Here is a 12,732-nt window from a genome sequence, read left to right as displayed (position 1 = left end):
TGGAATTAATTTAACTAAATTGTGTTATTATAATTTCACTACTTACCACAAGTAGTTTTGGTCACTTTCATAATTTAATGTTATCTGAACACATCATATGAATAAGCAGGTGAAAACTGTGAAAATGTTTCCTCAACTTGTTTCTTCAGGAGACACATTGCTTTCTATAATTTATTTAGTGGTTGTGAATTTAAGTTGTACATATAGTCCAGTTGCATAATAAAAGTAATAGTCGCAAACATCATTTCAGGTTTGAATGTTTATTGAAAAAAAACAAAATGACAAAAGAAACATAACATGATACTTTTTTAATTAAAGAGTACACTGATGGAAACAATGCTAAGAAGATTTTAGAATATACACATTTTGGCTCTGTCGCTGAGTTTCAGAGGAAGCTGGAAAGTGTTTCTTATTTTTCCTTCACATGTTGACGGTTAAATCTCATAAGGTGCTTTTTGCATTACAAATAGGTTAATTGTTCTCTAAAAGCTTATTAGGAAGATTAACTCGGTGATTGCCAAAAAACTTTTCAGTTGTGTGTATGGCTCCAGATGACTGTAATGCACTTCAGATATTAACAAAGATCAGTGGCTGCTGGTGTGAAATATTTTGAATGATACAAAAACAGTCTGTCACAGCTTCTCATCTCAGTCCTGCTCCTTCCCTCCTGCCGCCTTGTTCACGCCACCGTCCACCAAAACTCCCAGCAGGTCCCCTTCAGCCAATGAGATGCCTGAATCATTGGGTGAGTTTTGCTGATTGGTTTCTTGCTGCTGTGACGCTGAAGTGGAAACTGTATTCATGTTATTGCTCAGCCCGCCGTTAGTGCCCCCGTTGCTTGCCCTCATGTTGGCGGCGAAGTTCCCATGGTTACTAAAATTACTGTGACTTGTACCGTTGCAGAGATTTCCCGTTGTGCCAGCGCCGCTGGTGCTTGTTGCATTAATGCTGCTAGAGCTGCTGGTGGGATTACTGGGATTTGCTGCTGCTGCGCGAGAAGGAGGAGTGAACGAAAACACCCTTTCTCCTCCGCTTCCTGCCGTCCGAGCACTCAGGGGTCCGGGCTGGCTGTCCGCTGAGGGGAGGGGGTCCAGAGTAAGGCGGAGAGGTGGAGGGCGGCGAGACAGAAGGCCATGTCCAGGTCTTAGTTTAGATATTGGGCAGAGTTCAGGTGGGGGGTCGGGGAAGGAGAAGGCAGGGGTATTCGGCACCTCTCCATCCTCGCTCAGCCAGGGGAAAGCAGAGGACGGCGGTGGTGGGAGGTTATTGGGAGTGTCAGGAGGCAGCATCTGTGAGCTCACCATTGGAGGTGCAAGGGAGCTGCAGCTGCGGTCCCACTCGTTCTGAGTTCGGCGGGCAGGTCGAGGGCGGGGCACCGTGGGGGGCACACAGTGGATGGGTGTTTGGGGGCAGCTATAGAAACCCGGTCTCTCATACAAGGGCATGGTGGAGAAGGCATAGTCTGGATCTCGCTCTTGGTTTAAAGGCTGGCGGCCTTGATTGGGAGTTGATGGTGTCTCGGGGTGCAGGTAAAGAGGGAAGCGACTTAGTGGTGCTCCAGGGCGGCGCCGCAGCAGAGAGACCCGAGAGGAGCGAGGAAAGTTAGGGGACTGGACACCGAGAAGACGACCCAGCCCTCCGATCAACGGGGTGGAGTAGTTGGCCTCCTCATGTTCTTTGATTTGCTCCAGGTTGGACTGAAATTCCATCTCCTCCTTAGGAACACTAGTTTAAATAGAGGGTTATGTGACGGTTAGCTAGAGTCTTTGAGAAAAATATATGCCAGAAAATAAAAACATTACTGAACCTGATATCAAGGGCTGAGCCCATGAAGGAGGGTTTGCGGTGTTCAGCACTGGCAGCAGTGTAGGGAGGCTGAGGTTCAGACTCATTCCAGTACATATCCCTCTCAACCAGCGGCAGGCTGTCGTACATCTCATCCACAGACAACAAGGAAACCTGAGAGACAACAGAAACCACCGCAAGTAGAACAAGTCAGCCTCTGTCCTACGGTCAGTGTAAAAGTGGGAAATAGTTTGGTTTGAATCTAAACCTGTAAATTGCGATCAACGAGCCAGTTGGTCTCAAAGTCGTCATCATCTTCACCAAAAGGATTGATGAGTTGCTCAGCCACCTGAGACCATGAACAGGAAATACCACAGCACAGCTCAGAAATGGATAAATGAATAAAACACTGATGAGTGTGACTCACTTCTTCTGCCCCTCACCTTCAGCCAACCAACGTAGAAGAAAAACTGCAGCAGGGTGAAAACAGGCAGGTAGAAATCCAGATCGTGACCTGGGTAACCCTGAGCTGGATCCAAGAACTGACGACCAATCAGACAAGCCAGGAAGAAGCTGTAGACCGCCACTGTCACCACCTAGTTAAAAGAGATTAGTCAAGTCTGAATACCACAGAGAAAGTGTTTGCTTTTTTCTTCTTTCTTTTTTTTTTTGCAGATTTCTTTTTCAAGGTCAGACTGCTAATTTTGATCAGACGGAGTTAATCATTTCAGTTACATGATGATTACTGTAACACAAAATCAAATTATTTATAGCCTATGAGCAGCCTAATATTAGCTTGCTGTCATTGCACTAATCATTGTATTACAAAATGACAATTAATTAAGGCATTAACTATATTCCAGTTATAGCATAGTGTATCAACAAAACCTGAGTATAGACAAGAGGCAGGCTGATCCAGTCATAACCGTACAGCTTCATACACTTTGCCCGTAAACTATTCAACTCCTAAACAGAGGGGGGGAAGCAGGACAGGCAAAACCAAATTTAAAAAAAAACTGTTTCAGAGCTAAATTTGCCACAAAGTGAAGATGTTCGGGTTATTTTGTCATGCAGACGGATTAACATGAAGACCTACAGAGAGAATGGCTGTAAGCGCCACGTCGTTGTTGATGCGACCCTCAGTCCGAGCCCTCAGAGCCAGGCTGACGAACCACATGCAGGGGACCCAGAACTTGTTGTGAGGAGAGGGCAAGTCCTCCAGGTGCCTCAGCTCCTCTGACGTCATCAGACCTGAGAGGCACAAATGCAGGAAAAAGAAAGTAGCTAAAATTATACAAAGAGAGAAAGCCTTTAAGATGTTTGTTGAGTCTGAACCTGTGCCACGCTGGGCCAAATGCACCACTTCACACAGTTCACATAAAGAATTTTAAAAAGTGCAAACAGACCCTGGAGCTTTGGATGTGTGCTGTATGCGAACAGTTACACAACGGTGACTTTTGGTGGTTTCATCGTACCTGCCTGCACCAGATGCTCCATGGTGGGAAACCTCTTGTAAACAGCTGTGCTGACAGAGCGGTAAATGAGCACACCAGAGAGGTTGGCGTATCGCATCAGAGTTCGTCGGGTCAGCCTGGAGGTCTCATCAGCTCCACGAACATGACCCCCGACTAAAGCTGCCAATCGGTCCGGCCAGGGGACGTTCTCAAACTGGCCCCACCAACGGGACACGACCAAGGTGACATAGAAACCTGGCAAACAATGAACAAATAATTAATATGATATGCCAACCTCCTGTGATGGGTTCCAGGAACACGGTCTTAGATTGAGATGTATGCACATCTATTGCCCATGTTTAGATTTAATTTTAAAGTAGTTAAACAATCAGCCCTCAACTCACCCAGCACAAACGACACAGGGATGAGCTCGGCATAGCGGTCACAGTATAGTGACAGCTTCTCAAAAAGCCTCTTCTGGTCTTCATTAAACACAAACCTGGTGAAGGAAACATCTATTGAGTCCATAACAACTAAAACACAGGGAGGTGACATTTACACAACGGTCTATGGACTAATGGCAGCATGGTACTCACTGTGTTGTTATAACATGTTTCTCACTTTGACAAGATATTTTTAATAATAACAAGATATGTAATTATAAAATGTTCTTATTATTGCAACATACCAAATTATTTTGTTTTTCTTGCATAACTTGCATTTCTTTTTATCTTTTTATATCACAAAACAAAACAAACGTATCTCATTAAAAAGAGCAAACCTTTGTCTTTATAACACAAGTTGGTATGTTTTTAGGAAGAAACCATATGTTGTTAACATGAGAAAAAAAGGGTCCAGTCTTGTTATAACAGAATCAGTTTGTTGTTATAACGAGAAAAGGATCTAAAATGAAAACATTTTCTTGTTATTATTAGAAACTGTAAAGCACACTTACTAAACCAAACCTTTTCATGTGAAGGACCCATAAATACAGAACTGTGTAATGACCCCCATTTGAAAATTTCAGTCCAGTAAAAATGCACTTTAAGTAAATTTAACTTTGTCATACATGTACACAACAGTAATTGGTGTACTGAAAGCGTGATGGAAACAGTTGTCCTGAAACTATACAGTTATCTTTATATACTTTTAGGGACAAAACATTTTATTATATGTTAAATTTTACATTCCATACGCTATGGACCCTGTTGTCCCCAGATTCCCGCTTTAAGACATCCTAGATTTGATGAGTGAATAAATACTGTTAAATAATATTACTATTACTATATCGGTCCTGGCCTAATATCAGACAATATTGGCTTATCAAAGATATATCGGTAAGTTGGGCATTAAGTAACTGCATAATTGCTAGACAGAAATGCCATAGAAACATTGGAAATAATTTAGAAACTGTTTCTATTACATAGTTTGTCCACCAGAGAAGAGAACAGTGATAAGTTTATTCTTATATTGCAGAATGTCCTGATTAATATTAATCTCCAGTAACTAAATTTAAGTGATCATTAACAGACCTGGTCTAGATAAAAAATAAATATCAGATGATATGTAGTTTTTAAAACTCAAACATTTGTCTGGATCAGCCATCAAAAATCCAGTACAAACTATCGTCAGTCTGGGCTCAGACTAGAGGGCATGAAATATTACTAATGGCGTTTTCTCAAAGAGAGTACCTATAAACTATACTGAAGAAGTAGTAGAGAAAAGTGAAGATGATGAGCTCTCTGTAGAGCAGTTTATAGATGCTGCCTTTCCATCGCAGAAGCAGGTGAAAGAAGGTCCCCAGACCTGCATCAGCAACCCTGCGAGAGTATGTTACTGTCATTGCTGCTGCTCGCTGGCCGACTTTCTGGCTGACTGTGGCGTGACATGAAGGAAACCAGTGTGATGTTGTTCTCTGTGCTTCGTCTGAGCTCAGCTATCAACCTGGATTTGCCAATTTGGTCACATATCTAAAATGATAAAATTAAACACAACCAGGTTAGTTATTTCATTCATATTCTCTACCTACTCCACACTCTATGTGTTTGGATTTATATACCCCTACTGTGTTGAGAAACAGAGTAGGGCTAAATCATACTAAATCAACTGACACTGATTTTCCATTTTCTACATACTTAAATGATCAGTTAAAATGATAAATTTCCTTATTTTATGGATCTAAATTACACAACTATATCCGAAGAGATGTCTGCAGGGCTACAACAAGCAAATACAATATGTGAGGGTTCTAAAAAGTAAATTCTACCAACTCACACACAAAGCTGTGAAGTTGTGGATACTTACCACTCAATATGAAAACGTCTGGCCATCGCACTCGATGTGGTTCGAGATGTGTGGCGGCAGCGTCCGTGGAGAATGTTGGAGAAAGGGAAGCAGGAAAGAAAAAAAAAGAGAAAAAGGGGGCTCCTACACCTCCGGTCACTTGATGTGTTAATCTGTTTCAGCAACAAAGCTGCATTGTGAGGCCGGGTCCTGTTAATCTGAAGCGCCTACACTGCCACAAATAGGTTGGTTTGAAGGCATGAGCGCTTGTTGTGTTCAGATTTTGGAAATACAACCAAATCAATTTCAGCAACTTTTCTACCCATTTCCTTCAAAGTTTAACGACCAGTTAGGCTTATTTCCCCTTTTCTTCTGTTGAATCACAAACACACACACATTTGAACATATTCTCGTGTTTTGATTTCAGCAAACTTCTAGAGGCAAAAGTGATTCTTTTCCGTTTGAAACATCAGTCAGCTATTGTTCATGGAAAAATCTTGATCTGGTGAGACTCTGCGCCTCCCCTCTGCTGGATGAAATGTGTACAACTGGACTCTAACTGGCCAGAAAGTGTTAGTGATTAACCCTTCCTGTCTAACCAGGAGACCAACAGCAGGGCGAAGTGCAGAGACAACCTGCTGAACTCTTGAGATTATCAAAGCACAATTTCAGCAGCTTTTTTGATGCAGTGGCAACAACTGAGGAACACTTTGGTGGGTATATTCTGTGTATTTTTGTGTCCTTAAGACATCCTGCATGACTGTCTATTGTGTGTGTGATACTTGCATGAGACTGTTACTTAATGTTGGTTTTGTTTGCACTGGATATCTCAAAGAAACAAATTCCTTTAGTATGACAACCTGCAAAGAAAACCTGCCATAACTCCTCTAGCTCTGCAATATTCAGAAAGGGAAGAAGTGAGTAAGTTACAGTTTAAACACTGTAGAGGTCACAGCTTGTCCGTTGACTACTGGAAGACCTTGACTGTGAGGTTTGGCAAAACTTTCATGTGCTTTTATGTTGCAGTATGTAACTCTTTCTCCTCTGCATTTTAGGTGCTTGACACCCACAGACATCAGGATCATTACACACCAGTAAAAGCTTTTAATAAAGCGATTGTAACTTCAATGAGGACGTCTAGTAGTTTCTGATTAGTCTCTGCACTGCCTGAGAGAGACATGGATGCTTTTGAGGGAATTCACAGCGTCCAAATTTCCTCTTCTCCACCATCTTCGACAACAGCAAGCCCAGGATATGAAGTCCTCAAAACAGGGAGAGCTGGAATAGCAGTATATTCCTCTGCCGTCTTCTTTGGCACACCGGATGTCCTGGGAAGGCCAGTTGCCAGACACAAGTCCAGCAGGAAAGCTGAGGAGGAAGGCTGTGTTGTTGGACGGTAAGTGAAGTAAAACCTAAAGCCCTGGGATGAGAGAAAGATGAGTTAGATCTTACCTGTATGAGGTAAAGATGATGGTTTTAATTGGTTAAACGCTTTACTCTCCATGATATTGGTACCACTGCACCTACATAGGAGACAGCAATCAGTTAATTTTCACACTGATCTAACAAAAATCTACTACAGATGTGGTTCTGTTGGACACAATGTTCAGTTAAACTCCACTTTTAAATAATCTGTTGAAATCGTGAAAAGGTAACAAGACCTGTGAGTCACTCCTGCGCTGCTCTGTCACAACTTCAACCCACTGAACGGACAAATGTTCCCTTTAGGATAGCTCATGTTTTCAATCTGTGACCTTCACATTAAAGTAGTAGCCTAATTGTCAAGCCAGATGACTACACATGTAAACTAGCAAACAAAAGTTTTATTCCCTAGAACAGCCATTGGACAAATATAGTAAAGAGAGTCCAAAACAGAGGAACGTTGGCTTATACCAGCAGCATGTTCACAGAGCACACAGTCAGGCGTGCTTTCAGTCTGTGGTGCCTACTGCAGGGTCAGCTCAGGACTTGTTTTGATTTTAACTTTCTAATATATGAGAGTACAGACAGTAGAGAGCTGACAGGAAATGAGGGAAGAGAGGGAGATGGGGGAAGAAGTGCCACAAAGGTCCCGTGCACTGGTGTGCTTTATTATGGCAGATTTCTTATTTGTAGAATACGAGGGGGGTGAACTACTTTGGTATGAGAGTTTGCATGTAAACCCTGTGTGATAAGTATAATAATAATAATGTTGTCAGTACTCTTTAACCAACAAACTATGTAATGGGGGCACTGTTTTTAAGAATGTATGTGGCATTTCTGCACTGCAGTTTCTTTTTACTAATTGGTAGGAGGCCAATATTATCTGGGATAATGAACCGATTTATTGTTTTGTTTCATGGGAAATAGATAAATCTGCTTATATTTGTTCACTATTTGATTATTGGTAAATTCACTTTAACAATAATCAAAGTGCTTTATTTATTTTTTATTTCATGAATAATTGCACTACAGTTAAAAAGGTCTGATGTATAGTAAACTGTCTCTAAAGACATGCGTTATCATGGAATGCGTTTGGAAAGGTACAACGAATGCAAACTATATGAAGTATTTAATTGACAGTGAATACTCTGGATTACTGGATTACCAATGCTTTTATATGGGTTGAGATAAATCTCCTACTTCTTGAGCTAAATGACCCCTTGGATTAGCTAGAAAACAAACCTGAAAACAGGGCTCTCAGTCGTGATGATCTTATAGAATATGATGCACTGTTGTAGATTAAACTACCCAACTGCATATAAAGTGGATAAAAATAATCAATCAATAATAATAAAATCAACACAATGAACATCTGCAGCAGCGATTACTCTTAAAACATCACACATTACAGTATAACACTGACAGGCAGCACTTTCTGCATAATTAATACTTTAAGTACATTTTGCTGATATTTTTTTTAGATTTTGACTGACTTGTAATTGCAGGATTTACCACTTTGATAGATGGGATGGCTTTATGGTAGGCTTTTTGATAATTTTTACTAGCTTTGGCCAAGTTTGCATTTTTACTACTCTTATTGAGAGTGAAAGAAACTAGCTGTTTCAATGAGTAGCTTACTTTTAACTTTGTGTTGTCTTTGTGCAGTCTTTGGCTATACATTTCACATTAATCGACTTACACTCGACTCAGGTTGGTGGAAAATGGAGGAGGATGTCTTGTGCAGACTACCATAGTTCAGTAAAGATCCCACAAATTTGTAATCTCACTTGTCTGTTGATTTTTCTCTGAAAAACAAATAGGTGAAAAGTATAGCCTATATTATCAAATCATAAATGATTTCCCCCCTTATACTGCCTGGTGACTGCAGAAATATGCCTGAATAGGCCTGCTTATTCCACCACTGCTTAACAGAGGGCCAGCTCATCATTTGGGCCCCTTAGTAGGACAATCTGGCCATGATGGTACTCATTTTAAAATGGCTTTATTAGTGAATAATGTGTGTGCTTGAAGTTTTCTTTAGGTATAGGCCTGATTGTCTGGCCTCACTTACACCCACGTATAGATAAACAGCTAACAAACAGCTAACCATGCCAGGTGAAATAAAAAGATGACTCTGTGAGTGTGACTACACTAATGCTGACTGGATGAATGTGGCAGTGTGCTGAGGCTGCGGGCTCCGGACGGGATGTTTCAGGACGGTTAGAGCGAGTGGATGAGCTGTCATGTGACTGGAGAGAAAGAAAGAGGCAGAGCGGAGACACTCGTTTTTTCCCCTCTTGCTGGATAAAAGAACAAGGGATGCGAAGGAAGAAAAGCAGTGCAGGACAAAGCTGGAAAAGTGTACCACTCTAAATCGTCGTTACACTTTAACGTTACCGTTCCGGACTGCTGCCGTTGTTGTTGTTGTCGGTTTTTCGGTTGTCTACGTCAGCGTCCGCATTCCTCCGCTGTGATTTCAAACGGCTGAGATTAGTTTAACTGCAACTAGCTAACGTTAGCTCACTTATTTGTTAATTTAACAACAACAACAACAACTACTACTACTACTACTACTACTACTACTACTGAAGGACACTGGAGGGGAGAAGCTGACAGACAGGGTGGGAGGTTTATCTGCTGCTGGACACTGACAGGGTAAGGGCGGATGCGGATTCCCTCCGTATTAAAAAGTTGTAACTTACGACGATTAACTTAGCTAGCTAAACGTCCCGGTCTGTAACTTAAGTTCGTAAACTTGGGTGATTTGAGCATGAACTTTAACGTTACAGCTTTGTGGGGAAACGAAATGAAATGCGAATGCTAATGCAGTAACGTTAAGTGTCTAAAACTGTGGTCCGGGGTCAGCTCACAGGTCTGTAAATCAAGTCATTTCCCTCACTAGCTGTAACTTAATGAGAAAATATATAGTTTTACATCATAAAAGCTGGAAAAGAGGAAATATTTGATGTTGTCAGACACAATTCTGTTGTATAAATCGACGATAAGCAAATATTGTTAGAAAGCTTTGGTGGGAAACATTTTAAAGAACACCATATTGAAATATCAGTGTTATGTTGTAACTTAGGCTATACCCTAACATTTTGAACATTTAAATCATGTATTTAATAGATCAAAATTATTGACATATAGTAAATAATATACACCCAGTTTATTTGGTCTAGCTAGCTACAAATAATGGTGTCTCAGCGACCCAGGAATAAACCCTTCTAGACCATATAATGATCTGATCTGTGCTAATGAATTGTAAGAGATACATCAGTTTGTTTTTATGTATAAAATAATAGAAGCATTTAAAAGTACAACACACTGTGGTTTACACTGTACTTGTTAATAGTATAAACAAAAACTGAACAATATAACCATAATGGTGTTAATAGTTAGGATGTATTCGGTTTAACAAGCCTTAACGTTACACAAAAAACAAACAAAAAAAAAAAAAAAACAACCCAAAACTGAATGTATATAGTTTTGAGTTTTTATGATGATCTTAGCAGTTTAGTTACCCATAATATACCCCAGTCCTACATGAAAATGATGACTCAGTGGTTTCATGCTCCTCATTAGGTTCACTTGCCGTGTATCCATTTGTGGATCCTCAACATGAAACACTTTCAAACTAAAATGGTTTCATTTGTAAGGGACGATGTAACGTTACAATATTAAACATACGGGAGTTATTTTAAAAGCTAACTTATATCTGCAGCCCTTTTCCAGTAACAATTAAAACATACACACAGCGACGTACAACATGCAGCATATAGGACAAGGCAGGCAAAATGTGAAGAGTCAGTCAATATCATTAAATCAACCGTATTTCCTAATCATGGACTGGATAAAACACGGACGTAGTCTCTAGATGTGGGCGGTTTCGCCTGTCGCCATCTTGGCACTACTTGACTTGCCTCCCCGGCTAATCCAAAATGGGCAAGGCAATGGAGCATCCGTGGAGCTGAGGCGGGCCAAATGAAACCTGTGAGGGCACCTACCTGTCACGCTTTCCCCTTAATTATGCATAACTTTAAGCCTTAAATAATTTAAACTGATAGGTTATATAAAAATTCTATAGCTATAGAGACTAAAATAGTTTTTTGTACCAGGCTGTAAACGTGTTTATTTCTGCTGTAAAATTGGCCGTTTTAACATTGGGGGTCTATGGGATTGATTAGCTTTTGGAGCCAGCCTCAAGTGGCCAATTTGATGAACTGCAGTTTTTGGAACTTAACTGTGTTTGCTTCATTTTCCAGGTTGCCACTTGGTCGTAATCTCTCGTTACAGCAACCCAGACATGAAATCTATATCTCCCCACACTAACCATACTGATTATATGTCTGCTTGTGTGAAGGTTGGTAGATCTGGATCCAGAGATAGAGTCCAGAGTGGAGGGAGGAGACCAGGCTGCGCACACCTCAGGCAGAGACCATGGCGACCTCTCCCGGCTTCGTAGCTCTTCGCTGGAGATCAAAGAAAAAGAAATCAGAGAAAAGGGCTCTGAGATCCTCAGGGAACAGCTGGATGCTGCAAAGAGGGTGTTGTAACCTACTTTATGCTGACACACAAAGCATTCTGTGAACTGGGAAAAAAAAGAGTTGACAAAGCAAATGTCTTTCCTTGTTAAATGTGGTTGTGGCCTTTTCTCTTACACATCTCAGGAACTGAAACTAAAAGACAAGGAGTGCGAACGCCTGTCGCAGGTCAGGAATCAGCTGGAGCAGGAGTTAGAAGAGCTGACGGCCAGTCTGTTTGAGGTAAGCAATAATAAGCACTGCCCTCCACTGAGTGCGCTCATTTTGACACATGCCTTAGACACTGATGATGAGGGAAGTGACTTGATGCTCAATCAATCAATCAACATTTATTTATATAGCACTTTACAGCAACCAACAGGTGTCCAAAGTGATTTACATCAACCAAGAATAAACAACACAGCATTCAATAAAAGACAAGAAAAAAACACAAAGCCTAGAAAATAGTAAGCCAGATAAGGTTACCTAAAAACATCAGAAGAAGAGGGAAGTTGTTGCACCACTACTGCGTATTGAAAGCCATTCTAAATAAATAAGTTTTAAGTTTTGATTTAAAATGAACAACGTTCCTTATAGTGTGAATGTCAGGGGTGAGCTTGTTCCAGAGTTTTGGGCAGCAAGAGCGAAGGCTCGATCGCCCCACTGTTTGTACCTCGACTTGGGGACTTCTAAAGCCCGTTGATCCGAAGACTGCAACAGACTATTTTGTTAAGTTAAAAGCTCGGACAAATACTCTGGGGCTAGGCCATTTAAGGCTTTGAAAACAAGCAATAAAATCTTGAAATCGATTTTAAAATGTGTGCACTTCTATATGTATTTGTTAAAAAGCGAGCTGCAGCACTTTGCACAGGTTGAAGACGCGAGGTGGATGTTTGACTTAGACCAACATAAAGAGCGTTGCAATAATCTAGTGTTGAACTAATAAAGGCATGGATAGCCTTTTCTAGATCGTGCTTATTAAGAAAAAGAAGCTCGTTCTGACAACATTGCTAATCTGCTCGTCAAATTTCATGCTGCAATCGAATGTCACACCCAAATTTTTGACAGTTTGCTTGGTGCATGAAGTCAAAACTCCCAGACTTAAAGCTGGATTGTTTGACATACATTTAGTACTGAAGATAATACACTCAGTTTTTTATCTTCATTCAGATTAAGAAAGTTCCGAGAGAGCCACAACTTAATATCATTAATGACATTAAGCAGGCAGTTTAGTGCAACACTGTCATTAGGTTTCATAGGCAGAT

At 40.9% G+C, this 12,732-nt stretch overlaps 2 protein-coding genes across 10 annotated transcripts in view; one reads left to right on the top strand and one right to left on the bottom strand.

Annotated features, from left to right (window-relative positions):
* Positions 1–244: 244 nt before the first annotated feature.
* On the bottom strand, positions 245–11,383 carry best1 (bestrophin 1). Of its 6 annotated transcripts, none has more exons than XM_046037250.1 (11): positions 11,278–11,383; positions 5,544–6,942; positions 4,931–5,209; positions 3,644–3,738; positions 3,261–3,494; positions 2,882–3,036; positions 2,674–2,751; positions 2,229–2,381; positions 2,054–2,134; positions 1,808–1,959; positions 245–1,725 (listed from the first exon to the last, which is right to left on the bottom strand). In XM_046037250.1, the coding sequence occupies exons 3-11, from the start codon at positions 5,080–5,082 to the stop codon at positions 648–650; spliced, it is 2,178 nt and encodes a 725-aa protein (XP_045893206.1). In that variant the 5' UTR covers positions 5,083–5,209; positions 5,544–6,942; positions 11,278–11,383; the 3' UTR covers positions 245–647. The 6 variants fall into 6 exon arrangements, with proteins under 6 accessions (XP_045893206.1, XP_045893207.1, XP_045893205.1 ...); XM_046037251.1 differs by lacking the exon at positions 11,278–11,383 and adding an exon at positions 10,491–10,514; XM_046037249.1 differs by lacking the exon at positions 11,278–11,383 and adding an exon at positions 9,342–9,596.
* rab3il1 (RAB3A interacting protein (rabin3)-like 1) overlaps positions 6,105–12,732 on the top strand; it is a 15,386-nt gene continuing 8,758 nt past the window's right edge. For 2 of the 4 annotated variants that reach the window (XM_046037270.1, XM_046037269.1), the window contains exons 1-4: positions 6,106–6,235; positions 6,578–6,918; positions 11,308–11,491; positions 11,615–11,710. In XM_046037270.1, the coding sequence (XP_045893226.1) occupies positions 6,701–6,918; positions 11,308–11,491; positions 11,615–11,710 (498 nt within the window). In that variant the 5' untranslated portion in view covers positions 6,106–6,235; positions 6,578–6,700. Of the gene's footprint in view, positions 6,236–6,577; positions 6,919–11,307; positions 11,492–11,614; positions 11,711–12,732 lie in introns of all 4 variants that reach the window. The other 2 variants (XM_046037267.1, XM_046037271.1) reach the window with 2 other exon arrangements.

Source organism: Micropterus dolomieu, linkage group LG22 (genome assembly GCF_021292245.1).
Source record: "Micropterus dolomieu isolate WLL.071019.BEF.003 ecotype Adirondacks linkage group LG22, ASM2129224v1, whole genome shotgun sequence".
In the NCBI taxonomy this organism is placed as follows: domain Eukaryota; kingdom Metazoa; phylum Chordata; class Actinopteri; order Centrarchiformes; family Centrarchidae; genus Micropterus; species Micropterus dolomieu.
This window is presented reverse-complemented; position numbering and strand designations above follow the sequence as displayed.